Source organism: Bos javanicus, chromosome X (assembly GCF_032452875.1).
Source record: "Bos javanicus breed banteng chromosome X, ARS-OSU_banteng_1.0, whole genome shotgun sequence".
NCBI lineage: Eukaryota > Metazoa > Chordata > Mammalia > Artiodactyla > Bovidae > Bos > Bos javanicus.
In genome coordinates, this window is record NC_083897.1 from 112,818,745 (window position 1) to 112,833,819 (window position 15,075).

General features: G+C 35.8%; 1 protein-coding gene across 9 annotated transcripts in view; it reads left to right on the forward strand.

Annotated features, from left to right (window-relative positions):
- The window catches only part of DMD (dystrophin), a 2,228,404-nt gene that overhangs the window by 389,827 nt on the left and 1,823,502 nt on the right, over nucleotides 1-15,075 (forward strand). For all 9 annotated transcript variants that reach the window (XM_061410475.1, XM_061410469.1, XM_061410467.1 and 6 more), the window contains exon 4: nucleotides 521-598. In XM_061410475.1, the coding sequence (XP_061266459.1) occupies nucleotides 521-598 (78 nt within the window). The remainder of the gene's footprint in view (nucleotides 1-520; nucleotides 599-15,075) is intronic.

The following is a 15,075-nucleotide window of genomic DNA, read 5'->3' on the forward strand; positions in this document are numbered from 1 at the left end:
GTAAGACTTTGGGGATTGAGGGTATGGTTTAAAGAACTGAAGATGATTGAGGTTTTGAGCTTCAGTGACTAAGACAATTAAGGTAATATTGACAGAAATAGTTTCCTTTAAGCCTATTTGGCATTATAGAATTTTGCTAGGCTCAAATCTCTTTTAAACTTTCCTAAAAATTGTGGGAATTAACTCATTTATATCCCTAGCAAATGTCTTTATGCATGCTGATGTTTCTCATGGTGGTCATTCAACTGAACTGTATAATGAAGGAGAGATTACCAAAATTGCTTTTGCGAAAGAAAAAAAAATGTTATCAGTTTTCTTGAGGAGTGGTTGATTCATGCTAAGAAACTCCTATGACAAGGGCAATTAACCCAAAGCACTTAAATTCATTATATTAATGCCTCGCAGCCTGTGATCATTTAAATGATTCCAACTGAAAAGTGAAATGTAGAAATTGTTTCATTTCTGGTAGATTGTCTTTCTCTCCTCCTGAGCAGTCAACATATTTTCATTTTGTTTTCAGCCAAAAGAAAAAGGATCCACAAGAGTTCATGCCCTGAACAATGTCAACAAGGCACTGCAGGTCTTGCAGAAAAATAATGTAAGTGGAGCCCTGGACAGAGTCTGAATACCATGAGACAGCTTGCTTAATGTTTGAGTGACGGCTTTGGTCCCAAATACAGAGAAAGCATTTCGGGTTCTCTCGAAATTCAAAGCAGTTAATAAGAGCACGTGTTCAAGTTCACGTGCATCTGCTTGTGGCTGATGTGATACAGAAAGTAAGTGCATGCAGCCATAGGGAGCAGGGAAAGTTATGAACCAATAGCCTGGTTGGCCACTTTGTCTTGTTTTTAGATTTTTCATGATGAGGTTATATTTTGTGGACAGATAAAGTCCTGTTGTGAACTTATCTCCTTACAGCAGTGTTTCTGTGCAGAAAATGGCTTTTACTCAGCAATTCTTATTTTTTGTGAATAAAGTGTGTTCACACATGATGATGATGAAGTTTGTTTGAATTAACCCAGTGTTTCTTAGATGGTACATCCAAGTATGAAAGTTACACAGAAAAAATCAGTATTTCACCTTGTCGTAAGAGTTGCAAATTTATTTTCTATTCCTGTATCTGATTTGATTTAACTAGGAGAAAATAGATGTGTGGTATTAGAAAAAGTCAACAATCATATCTAAATAAGTGTGTACATGAAAGGACTCCTTGCCTCCTCAGAATGACTTTGAGATTCCTCCCCTCTCTCATGACATTGGAGGCAGCCCTCCTTTCTTATTAAATTCCCACAATCTTTCTAATTGACCAATATATTTACCAGGCATTTTTGGTAGCTTCCTAATTATATTATGTCTATCTTTCAAGGATAAATCCAAATAATTGATCACATACTCTTAAAATAAGCATACTGAAAGATTAGTAATGTATACTCCCCCAAATATTGCTTAGCTCATCTGGCAGGGAGAGGACGTCTCTCTCGAAATGAAAGTGAAGGCGGTGTAGCAATTGGTCCATTTTTATGAAAGGTTATATTTAACCTATGAAAGTTATTTTAGAGAAACACTGTATACTTTTTATTATTTTCCTGCAGTGATTAACTATTTTCAAATTTTCTTCAGGAAAATAAGATCATCTATGGAATGTTTTCCTTTGTATGAGTCCTATTGTTTTGAGTTGCTAAGTCATGTCCAACTCTTTTGCAACCCCACGGACTGTAGCCCATCAGGCTCCTCTGTCCATGGGATTTCCCAGGCAAGAATGCTGGAGTGGATTCCTCCATTTCCTTCTCCAGGGGATCTTCCCCACCCAGGGATCGAACCTGCGTTCCCTGCATTGGCAGGCAGATTCTTTACCATCTGAGCCATAGCTGATTTCCAATGTTGTGTTAATTTCAGTTGTATAGCAGTATGATTCAGTTATAAATATATATATATATTTTTTTCCATTTTCTTATCCATTATGATTTATCACAGGATTTTGAATATAATTTCCTGTGCTATCCCAGCAAGTGGGATCTTGTTATTTATCCATTCTGTATACAATAGTTTGCCTCTGCTAATCTCAAACTCCCAATCCTTCCCTCCCCCACCCCTCCTCCTGTTGGCAACCACAAGTCTGCTCTCTATGTCTGTGAGTCTGTTTCGTTTCATAGATATGTTCACGAGTCATATTTTAGATTCCACATGTAAATGATGTTTGTCTCTCTATGGTGTTTGTCTCTCTTTTTCTGACTTTGCTTAGTATGATAATCTCTAGGTCCCCCCCATGTTGCTGCAAATGGCATCATTTCATCCTATAGAACGTTTTGAAAGATCATTATAATTTAAAGTAAGAAAATGTTTTAACAATATTGGGAACTTAAAATGTCTTTTTAAAGTATCGATTCCTTGTATTCTATTACAAAGTAAGAAACATGTATATTACCATATGTAAAATAGATGACCAGTGCAAGTTTGATGCATGAAGCAGGGCACTCAAAGCTGGTTCAGTTCAGTTCAGTCGCTCAGTCATGTCCAACTCTTTGTGACCCCATGGACTATAGCACGCCAGGCCTCCCTGTCCATCGCCGACTCCCGGAGTTTACACAAACTCATATCCATTGAGTTGGTGATGCCATCCAGCCATCTCATCCTCTGTCATCCCCTTCTCCTCCTGCCCTCAATCTTTCCCAGCATCAGGGTCTTTTCAAATGAGTCAGTTCTTCACATCAGATGGCCAAAGTATTGGAATTTCATCTTTAGCATCAGTCCTTCCAATGAATATTCAAGACTGATTTCCTTTAGGATGGACTGGTTGGATCTCCTTGCAGTCCAAGGGACTCTCAAGAGTCTTCTCCAACACCACAGTTCAAAAGCATCAATTCTTGGGTGCTCAGGTTTCTTTATAGTCCAATTCTCACATCCATACATGACTACTGGAAAAACCATAGCTTTGACTAGACGGACCTTTGTTGGCAAAGTAATGTCTCTAATTTTTAATATGCTGTCTAATTTGGTCATAACTTTTCTTCCAAGGAACAGGCGTCTTTCAATTTCATGGCTGCAGTCACCATCTGCAGTGATTTTGGAGCCCCAAAAATAAAGTCTGTCACTGTTTCCACTGTTTCCCCATCTATTTGCCATGAAGTGATGGGACCAGATACCATGATCTTAGTTTCTGAATGTTGAGTTTTCAGCCAACTTTTTCACTCTCTGCTTTCACTTTCACCAAGAGGCTCTTTAGTTCTTCACTTTCTGCCATAAGGGTGGTGTCATCTGCATATATCTGAGGACAACGCAGAAGGATGGGGTAGGGAGGGAGGTGGGAGAGGGGTTCAGTATGGTGGGACACAAGTACACCCATGGCTGGTTCATATCGATATATGGCAAAAACTACCACAATATTGTAAAATAATTAGCCTCCAATTAAAATAAATAAATTCATTTAAAAAAAAGAGCAAGGAAAACGGCAGAAAATTCAAAGAATTATTAGATTTAATCTAGCTGAAGAAATTGATCTCTTCCTAGTAAAAGAATGTCACATTAAAACATAAGCTGTTGGATCTCCTCTAAAGTAGTGGATTAATGTAGCCATAGAGTTTTGTTTTTCACATAGTGATTATATATTGTAAATCTGGTGGGGCTCTATACATATTATAAGTATTAAGTTCACAGTTTGCAATATAGGACAAGAAGAAATTCTGGAAATAAAATAGAAAAACCATAAAATAAAATTTCTGTGACTTTGAGAATAACCAAATATTTCTTAGGTGTGAAGCCCAAGGCTTCACAAAACAGAAAAAACAGAAAAAAGTTAACTTGAACTTTATCAAAAGTATGAGTTGTTCTTATATTCTGGATATGAGTCCTTTGGATTAAAATTCTAACTCACTCTATGTTTTGATAAAGAGCAGTCCTTCATTTTAACATGGTTCATTTTTATAAATTTCCACTTTATAATTGTATGTCCTATTTATGAAACATTTCCCTACCAAAAGAAATGATGGTATTACCTTTTGTTGTTATCCATATGAGCTTTATTTTACCATCTGGATTTGGATATGTATTTCACCTGGAAATCATTTGTGTATGGTAAGGGGAATGGGTTAAAATACAGGTTATTTTTTTTTTTTCCACTTAGAATCTAAATGACAATATCATCTGTTAAAAAGAATGTTGCTTGCCTATTCTCCAGTGCTAAGTATATAAAATTTTTTTCATTCATATGTAGTTTCATTTCTGGGCTTAAAATCACTTCCGTTGTTCTATTTGTCTATGCATCATGAATACCATGCCATGGGCAATACTGGCATGGTATTCATGCCAGTTTTTTTTTAATTATTCTTTAACAGATTTATTGAAATATAATTTACAAAAATTATATAGATTTAAGTTGTACATCTTGATTATTTTTAGGACCTTACTTAATCCTGCTGCCTCCAATATCTATTAATGCATGCTGCTGCTGCTGCTGCTAAGTCGCTTCAGTCGTGTCTGACTCTGTGCAACCCCATAGACGGCATAGTTGACAAATAAAATTTGCATATATTTAAGGTATACAAAGTGAAAATTTTTGGATCTTGAGTTTATAGAATTCTATATTCAAAGTATACAATGAATTATATAGATAGGTATTAATAATCTCAGTCACTCAGTCATGTCTGATTCTTTGCAATCCCATGAACTGTAGCCCACTAGACTTCTCTGCCCATTGATTTTACAGGAGAGAATATTGGAATGGGTTGCCATTTCTTACTCCAGGAATTCTTCAGTTTTATAATGCACCTTGTTATCTGGCGAACTGAATTTTACCACTTTTTTTCTTATTTAGTATTTTTTTTAGCTATATTGTCCCTTTGTATTTCTGGGTTCATTTTACAATCATCTTTTTAAATTTCCACAGGAACTTTCTTTTGAATATGATCAATATTGAGTTAAGTCTAGATCAGCTTGGAAAGGACTGACACCTTTACATTGTTGAGTATATTAGATATACCTATGATTCTTTAAATTTTAGAGAATGAGAAACAAATCCAATGGTAAAAAAATGGGCAATAAACTTGAACAGGAACTTCATAAAAGAGGATGTTCAGAAATTCAAAAATAATGTGAAAGTTTTTTAACCTCAGGAATAATTGGGGAAATTAAAATTTCAATGAGATATTGATACAAACTCACACAAATGGTTGAAATTAGACTCATAATTCTGAGTGTATATGAGGGTTTGGAATAAAATAAACTCTCACATCTAACTGGTAAAAACATAATTCAGACAGCCATTGAAAATAGTTTGGCATTATATACTAAATGGGATGAAAATGTGCAATTCTTATGACACAACATTTAATTCCTTAGCGTATAACATAGCTACATTTCTATCTTTGCCAAAAAAAATTTATATACATATAATATTTTATATATAAAAGTGTTTATAACTGCTTCATTTGTAATAGCCAAAATTAGAATGAAAAGGAACAAATGATAGTGACACACAGTGGTGGAGTTTCATTGCTAAGCTGCATTGACTCTTGTGACCCCATGGGCTGTAGCCCACCGTGCTCCTCTGTTCATGGGATTTCCCAGGCAAAAATACTTGAGTGGTTTGCCATTTCCTTCTGCAGGGGATCTTCTCAACCCAGGGATTGAACCCTAGAGTCCTGCATTGCAGGTGGTCTCCTGCTTTGGCAGGCAGATACTTTACCACTGTGCTATCTGGGAAGCCAGACACATAGTATGCAAGATAAGTCAATTTCCTGAAAGTGATTTGAGCAAAATAAGTGAGACACAAAATATACCTGTAAATTACTATAATGCACTTTAAATTTAAAAAACAGGCAGAATGTTTCATGAGTTTAAAAGGAGGAGGGAGGAGGGTTCAGGATGGGGAACACATGTATACCTGTGGTGGATTCATTTTGATGTTTGGCAAAACTAATACAATTATGTAAAGTTTAAAAATAAAATAAAATTTTAAAAAAAAATTTATTGAAATAGAGTTGATATACAAAAAAAAAAAAAAAGTCAAAAGAGTGCTTAGATTCTATAATGCAGGGTGTAATCATCAGAAGTGTTGAAGACATCCCATGTTTTGACCAGGTGTGTATTAAACAGTTGCATTTGCTTTGAGAAAATTAATCAAGGTGTACACTTAAGTATATTTTATGTATGTAGGCTATCCATTTTTTTTAAGTGTAAAAGGAGGAATGTAGGAAAGGAAAGTAAACCTGATCTTGCAACCTCCCAAAGTCTAAATTATGGCCGTATTTATCAATCTGACCATATATCCTGTATCTTATAATGAAATTGTTTAATAAAATATGATAAGTGAATATACAAAGTTAGAATATGATTAATGCAATATATAGATCTTTTCTAAGAAGCCTATATGTCTTACTGAAAACAGAAAATCTTGAAATAAGTGAATTTAAAATAATAGAAAATCTTGAGAAAATTCCAATGTTTTAGCAGGAGAAGACCCCCAAATGAGGATTAAGTTGGACAAGGAGTCCTTCAAAAGTGAATTTTCACAAAGCTCCCATTTGAGTCAAGGCCCTAGTGAGATATGGTATATAGTTGAGGTCTCTGTATTAAAGGACAGAATCTCAAGTAAAACATTCTCCAGTATAAATGAAAACCTGGAGTGAAATAAACTTTACCTGAGTTAGCCCCAGGCCAAAAGACACAAGATAAATGCTTAAAAGTAAATGTATTATCATTTTATATTTCCCATTATTTTGTAATAAAATAAGGTACAAAAGAAATGGAAAATATTCCAAGGGACTTGTTTTTTAGCCTCTGAGTATTACCTTAAAATATAAACACAGTTAAATTGAAGAGAATGTTCAAGTGCACAACTGTTGTCCTAAAACTGGCCTTGAATATTCTATAGTAGATTACTAAATGATTCTGGGGTGGGATGTAAATAAATCAGCATATTAAGTAAAGTGGTGGATAGAACTATTTCAAATTTTCTTTTAAAAATCACAAATTCTCAAATTGGGAGGCATTGATTGGATGTTTTGAGTAGTCATATCTTCAACAAAATAAAGTTAGTATATTTACATTCAATACATTATTTATTGAGTGTCTACTGAATGTCAGGTTCCAAATAGTAGGAACACTACAGTCAGTGATCACAACAAACACTATCCTTTATGCCATGGAGTTTAGAGTCACATACCAGAGGACATTAAATGTGTATGCGTGTGTGTGTGTGTGTGTGTGTGTGTAATGTATGTAATGATAAGTAAGTGAATGAAGAAGAGAGAAACAGAATAGTATGTTTGGGAATACCTTTGGTTAGATTGTCTTATGGGTAGAGATTGGAAGGAAGTGGGGGAGTGAGCCAGGAATTACCTTTAGGGTATGGTACAGACAGTGGAATAAAAAGATCTAGAGGAGAAAAAGCATTTGGAAATAGGACTTAATAGGTAGAGAGGGCTGAGTGTGGAAAACAACACAGTAAGAAGGGGATCAGAGAGGTAGCAGGTTGGGGCTGGGAAGAGGCGAACAAGGGGAGCCATGGTTAGGGATTGAATTTAGTTCTAAATGAGATGATAGTAACTAAGCATAAAAAGGCTATTATAAATTATGTAGGTAATAAAGCAAGTTATTTCAAAAGTCACAGGTAGAAATATTAATAAAGAAAAACTTACAAGTATTAAAAAAATCATTTTTAGCCAAGGAAGTTAAAAATCAATAATTAAAATGTAATACAACCTGCTGGATGATAGAAATACTGCTAAAACCATAAAGAATAAAGATAGAAATACATTTTTATCCAGTGCCTTTAATTCACCATTGTCAGATTACAGCACAGTTAGCAGCAAAGAAAAAATTTGAGAATACAAATAACATAAAAAAATGTAAATTTAACAGTGATTTTCTACCTATTGGCACTTCCTGGCATAGATGATTCTGTAAAATGTGTGAATTATGTATACTTCTCTCCCATAAAGTTGGATTTTCAAGGAAAACAATAGTTTATAATTTAGTTTAAATGAATCAAATCAAAATCTGAGCTTTCAGATAAGCATTGAGAAAATTCTAACTTTGTCGTTACTAGGGATAATCTTCCCTATTCCTAGGCAATGACCAGACATCAGTAGACCTATGTGGTGCCTTTCATAGGGAGGCAGAAAAGCCTCTCAGTTTTAGTCTATTGAATTATCCACTGATAGAGTCACCATCCAAGTGTATCATTAACAGTCTTGGATTGAATCAGCCTATGCTAAGACAAAGTTGAAGAGACTGTAATAAAAATGATATATTCAGAAATTTGGGCAGGATTAAAGGAACCAACAATGAATGGTGAAGTACTCAGAACCTAGCCTCAGTTACTAGCCTTTATTACCCCTAAACTCAAAGAGACAAAAGGATAGAGCCTTAAACCAATGAAAGCTCAAACCTCAGGAGCGGGCCCATTGGATCGCAAGTGCTACTATAGATACCTTAAGAATGCAATTACTCTCAAATCATGGCCTGCTGGAGGAGCTGGGAGAATTGATATCTTGGGTTCTCTAGTGTTATGCCAGTTTTACTCATTGGTTGAACCTAGCCAGAAGCCAGAGAGTAGGAAATCCTGGATAATAGACTCATCCCATACTGGGTGCATGCATGCATACTAAGTCGCTTCAGTCATGTCTGACTCTTCGTGACCCCATGGACTGTAGCCCACCAGTGGGTCATCTCTCCAAAAAAGACAAAGTATGAAAAATGTGGGAGGGGGAGCAAACAGAGAAAACCTAGCTCTCCAGATAGCTGTTTTTTTTTCCTGATCCAAAGAAGACTTGAAAATTTCTATTAATGATGTCGAGAGCCCTAATATTGGCTAGGGCCCAGCCTTACAGTTGATAGCAGGAAGCCATTCACTTGTGAGACCATACTACCTCCTCCATTTGCTGACAGGGAGTGGAGGTGGTTTCTGGTTAGTTTTGGAGCCAGCTGACATCACACACTTTTCCATGCTTCTGGGAAACACTAGAGTCAGAAAAGGAAGACAGAGTTATCTCTAACTTCTGCTCTGCTCCAAAATGTACGATACGCATAGAAGATATGTAAAAAATGTCCCTGGCATATATACAAATAAAACAGATAATATATTTGAATGTAGTGAAAATGCCATTAAACACATGAAGAACTTTTAAAGTGAATAATCTTTGATAATAATAATAAAGTAGAAATTAATAATCCTTTAGAAACACAACTTGATTAATCTAAAATGTGTAAGAAACCAACAGTACAAATCCACTTTTGTATAGGAAAAATCATTCCATGAGAAAACCCATGAAAAACAGCCTTCGTTCTACCCAGAGGTTCAATTTTTGTCTTTGCTTTTATTTTCATTTACAAAAAAAGTAAAATAAATTAATTAATTTAGGCTTTCAACCATTCATGTTACAAAAAATGATCTAAGGAAAGTAGGAAATAAAAGATAAATGAAAAAATAAAGGGGTTAGAAAGAAGAAACACTAGATAAATTTAAGATCTTGGTTCTTTATAATAAAATCATAATAGATTAATCTCTTCTGAATTTGATCAGAAAAAGATAAATAAAGCAAACGTATGCAATTTAAACACAGAAAATATTAAAAATACGTAAAAGAGACATAGAAACCAAAAATGCAATCTACACAGAACTAATGATTATAAAAAAACAATTAGATTGGATTATATTCTATTTACAAGCATAAATTTACAAGAATTAACATAATGGAATATAGAGTACCTTCATCAGCCACCAAAGGAACCTAAAAAAATCATAAAACAAAATCAAACAAACGTTTTACAAAGACTTCTGAATCCACTGAAACCAGTGGTAAGTTCATTCAAAGCTTTAAGGAATTGATGATTGCTCCTGCTTGTTTAACTTATATGCAAAGTACATCATGAAAAACGCTGGGCTGGAAAAAGCACAAGCTGGAATCAAGATTGCTGGGAGAAATATCAATAACCTCAGATATGCAGATGACGCCACCCTTATGGCAAAAAGTGAAAACTGAAAAACTGAAACTGAAGTCATTCCGTCGTGTCCGACTATTTGCGATCCCATGGACTGTAGCCTACCAGGCTCCTCAGTCCATGGAATTTTCCAGGCAAGAGTCCTGGAGCGGGTTGCCATTTCCTTCTCCAGGGGATCTTCCCAACCCAGGGATCGAACCTGGGTCTCCTGCACTGCAGGCAGACACTTTACCGTCTGAGCCAAAAAGCCTCTTGATGAAAGTGAAAGTGGAGAGTGAAAAAGTTGGCTTAAAGCTCAACATTCAGAAAATGAAGATCATGGCATCTGGTCCCATCACTTCATGGCAAATAGATGGGGAAACAGTGGAAACAGTGTCAGACTTTATTTTTTGGGCTCCAAAATCACTGCAGATGGTGACTGCATCCATGAAATTAAAAGAAGCTTACTCCTTGGAAGGAAAGTTATGACCAACCTAGATAGCAAATTCAAAAGCAGAGACATTACTTTGCCAACAAAGGTCTGTCTAGTCAAGGCTATGGTTTTTCCAGTGGTCATGTATGGATGTGAGAGTTGGACTGTGAAGAAAGCTGAGCACCGAAGAATTGATGCTTTTGAACTGTGGTGTTGGAGAAGACTCTTGAGAGTCCCTTGGACTGCAAGGAGATCCAACCAGTCCATTCTGAAGGAGATCAGCTCTGGGTGTTCTTTGGAAGGAATGATGCTAAAGCTGAAACTCCAGTACTTTGGCCACCTCACGCGAAGAGTTGACTCATTGGAAAAGACTCTGATGCTGGGAGGGATTGGGGGCAGGAGGAGAAGGGGATGACAGAGGATGAGATGGCTGGATGGCATCACTGAATTGATGGATGTCAGTTTGAGTGATGGGAGTTGGTGATGCACAGGGAGGCCTCGTGTGCTGCAGTTCATGGGGTGGCAAAGAGTCAGACACGACTGAGTGACTGAACTGAACTGCATAGAAAATCTTGAGGAGGCCTACTAATTCTACATATGTGTTTACAAACCTAAGTTTTAAAATCACGTGAAAAAAATTAGCTTCCCTTGTTTCTTTTCTTTTCTTTTTTTACTTTTTATTTTATATTGTGGTGTAGCCAATTAACAATGTTGTGATAGTTTCAAGTGAACAGGGAAGGAACTCAGCCATACATATACCTGTATCCATTCTTCCCCACACTCCCCTCCCATCCAGGCTGTCACATAACATTGAGCAGAATTCCCTGTGCTATACAGGAGGACCTTGTTGGTTATCCATTTTAAATATAGCAGTGTACGTATGTCCATCCCACATTCCCTAACTATCCATTCCCCCCATCCTTCTCCCCAATAACCATAAATTTGTTCTCTAAGTCTATGAGTCTCTTTCTCTTTTGTTAGTAAGTTCATTTGTATCATTTCTTGTTAGATTCCACCTATAGGGGATGTCATATGAAGGACATATGATGTCCTTCTTTGTCTGACTTACTTCACTTAGTATGATAATCTCTAGGTCCATCCATTTTGCTGCAAATGACATTACTTTATTCTTTTAATGGCTAAGTAATATTCCATTGTAGGGCTTCTCTGGTGGCTCAGTGGTAAAAATTCCACCTTCAATGCAGGAGAAAAAAATTTGATCCCTTGGGTCAGGAAGATCTTCCAGAGAAGGAAATGGCAACCCACTCCAGCATTCTTGCCTGGGAAATCCCACTGACAGAGGAGCCTGGCGGGCTACAGTCCTTGGGGTCATAGAAGAGTTGGGCATGACTTGGTGACTAAAACAACAATATTCCATTGTATATATGTACTACATCTTCTTTATCCATTCCTCTGTTGATAGACATTTAGGTTGCCTCCTTTGTTGTTAAAATGATATTAGAAATTCCTTTTGAAAAGAAACATGTGGTAGTTTCCGGATCTTAGGTCAAGTTCATTTTGTCTCATCCATTCCCCCTCCTCCCCTCTATCTATCCCATCCTCCCTCCCTTTCCTCTTCCAATCTGGCCTATTTCTCTGCCATAAATGACTGGTTTTAATATATTCCTTAGTTCTAAATGAGCAGCTCAACCTGACCCTGTGCTTCTGTTTCATTTCTTCTCTGTGTCTTGACTTCTAATTTCTATCCTCACTCAAATGTCACTCACAGCTTAGCTTTGTAGAGCTCAGATACCACAGTTATGTTCTGCTTTGTATTCTCCTTGGTGTGGCTGTTTTAGCATGAACTTATCCCTACTATCAATAATTTATTTGTGAAAACCACTTATTGAGAAGGAAGTACTTCTAAGTGCAGTGATGCCTTTATCACACTATTTGCTGAGAGCAAAGCTCTTTTGTAATAAAGTTGGCTGTGGTATAAAAAAAACAAACAAAAGGGAATACAAAATCGTGTGAAGCAGGGGATGAGTCTACCAAATGGTTATGCTTGTCTACACACAAGATCAAGATAAAAATGTATCCACAGCTTCCATTTATTTATTTGTAACTTGTTGAAGGTAGATAGAGCAAATCTCAGATAATACGGAAACATCTCTCCTACTGCCATTCTATCATTCCTTTATCCTTCTCCGCTCTTGTTGGTGGGTAGCCCCCTTCCCCAGACATGCTGAATTCAGTTCTGTGGGTCTTTAACCCCATCTTCTCTCAGACGTAAAGAAGTATTTAATGGGTCATGTAAACTTGTTTATCAATAGAATTTTTCCCCTTAGATGTAATTAAGTTCCAGCTAGTGAGTTTCCACTAATAAATATTTTCATTTTTAATCTTTTTATGTAAAGTTGAATAATGATTTTTTTTTTTTTTGCTGGTAAAATAATTTAGCCGTTAAAAATCTGGTAGGGAGGTTTAGGGCTTCCCAGATGGCTCAGTAGTAAAGAACTACTTGCAATACAGAGATATGGGTTCAATACTTCAGTTGAGAAGATCCCCCAGAGAAGGAAATGACAACCTGCTCCAGTATTCTTGCCTGGAGAATCTCATGGACAGAGGAGCCTGGTGGGCTACAGTCCATGGGGTTGCAAAGAGTTGGACATGACTTAGTGACTAAACAAGAACAGCAACAATAAGGGAGATTTAACTGACCTTGGTGTTTTAAACTGTTCTCCAGATGCATTATGATACCTGTATGCCATTCATTGGCTGATCCCAGTTTGTTTCCTCTTCTTCCATCCCAAGATTTCTATGTGTATACTTTATGAATCCCAATGGCTTTTTGAAGTCGTAGAATGCACTCTATCATTATTTTAGAGAATATGACAAAAAATATAGGGTTACAGTGCACCCTGGGCATATACTAGGACTTACTGACTTAATATGATTTAATATTAGCAGACACAGTTGTAGATCTCGTAATTGTGTTCAGTACTTTCATCAGTTGTCTATGACAAAGTGGCACAGTTTTACCAAGTGATTTCAAATATGCAATGTGAGATAGAACAAAAAAAATAAGGTCATTATTATACATTATTAAATCACAAATCCAAAATGAGTACTTAAAATGCCTAGGGTAAAATTTCAACGGTCAACTATGTTCAAATATTCAATTAATCACATCATTGAAAATTGTCACTGAACTAGATTGAATGGTTGTCAAATGTCACTGATCTGAAAAATGATACAGTGTTCACTCTTCCTGGCACATGATCTTAGATAAAGAGGATTCTAAAGTATTGTTTAAAAGTAGTATTTTGTGTGTCTTCTCAGTATTCAGAAACTTAAATAGCCACATAATATATATGTTGAGGTATGTCAGAACATAATATCTTTGACTGAATATAAACTACTTCCATTTATTACTCATAAAATCCAGTGCTCAGATATAAATTTCAAATCTTTAAGTTAATTTATGTTAGATACATGTTATTTCTTATATTAAAAGTTAGGCCTATTAGACATTTGCACCATATATATATTCATTCCAAGGATCCAGAAGTAAAACCATTAACCCTGTCATTCACTAGCTATAGGGTCTTTGTCAAGTGCTTTCATGATTTGGTACCAGTTTGTCATTTATGATATGTACTACTAATAATAATTCTACACTTATTTCAAAATATTCTTCTGAGGGACATAAAATACACACAAGCATATCTTATAATCTTTAAATCCATATTCGGATGCTATATGAAGTTATCCCTCTTTGAGTCTAGTTCCCTGAAAATAACTCCATAAGGTCAATTGTTTACATTCCCCCACCCTCATGCATTTCTTGCATCAAGGGAAATAGTATATTCCTTACATATTCAACTTAAAATTTAGGCAATAATTTACTTTGATTTGTACACATGGAGATCATTTGTGATAATAGTACTATGGCTATAAATTATATTAAATTTAAACATTTTTCTCATTATAATGAATATTACCATAGGTCTTAAAATTTTTTGCTGTTGCTATTGCCAGTTTGTTTTTTCTTGAAATCAGTATACATGGCTCAAAACTAGAAAGCTCTGACTACATAGGATCATTAAAGTGGCATTCTGTATTGCCGGGTATAAGATAAATAAGTATAAAAATTCAAGTTAAATAATATTATATTGAAAGTATATATGTCTTTTTTATTATTTTATGTTATGAAATTATTTTTGAGGACAGTTTTATACATGGCATCATCTCAAATGATGTCCTCTCCTATATAATATTCCATCTGGGAATTTTCCTTAGTTTAGTTTTAATAGCTACTTTCACAAAAGTTAAGCTCTGTATCTTATATGCAGTAAGACTACCTGTGTTGTATTACACTCTAAATAAAAGAAAAACAAAAACAATATTATCTCATTGAGACCTCTAAACATTTCTATTTTACACATAGGGCAGGCCCAAAGGCCCCATGGCCATCAAGGGGCAGGGCATATTAACAAGTGAGGGTTTAGTGGGCATAGGAGGCTTCAACAGTACATGAACCATGAAATTCCAGATATTCAAGCTGGATTTAGAAAAGGCAGAGGAACCAGAGATCAAATTGCCAACATCCACTGGATCATCAAAAAAGCAAGAGAGTTCAAAAAAAAAAAAAAAAAAACATCTGCTTTGTTGACTATGCCAAAGCCTTTGACTGTGTGGATCACAATAAACTGTGGAAAATTCTTCAAGCGATGGGACCAGACCACCTAACCTGCCTCTTGAGAAATCTGTATGCAGGATAG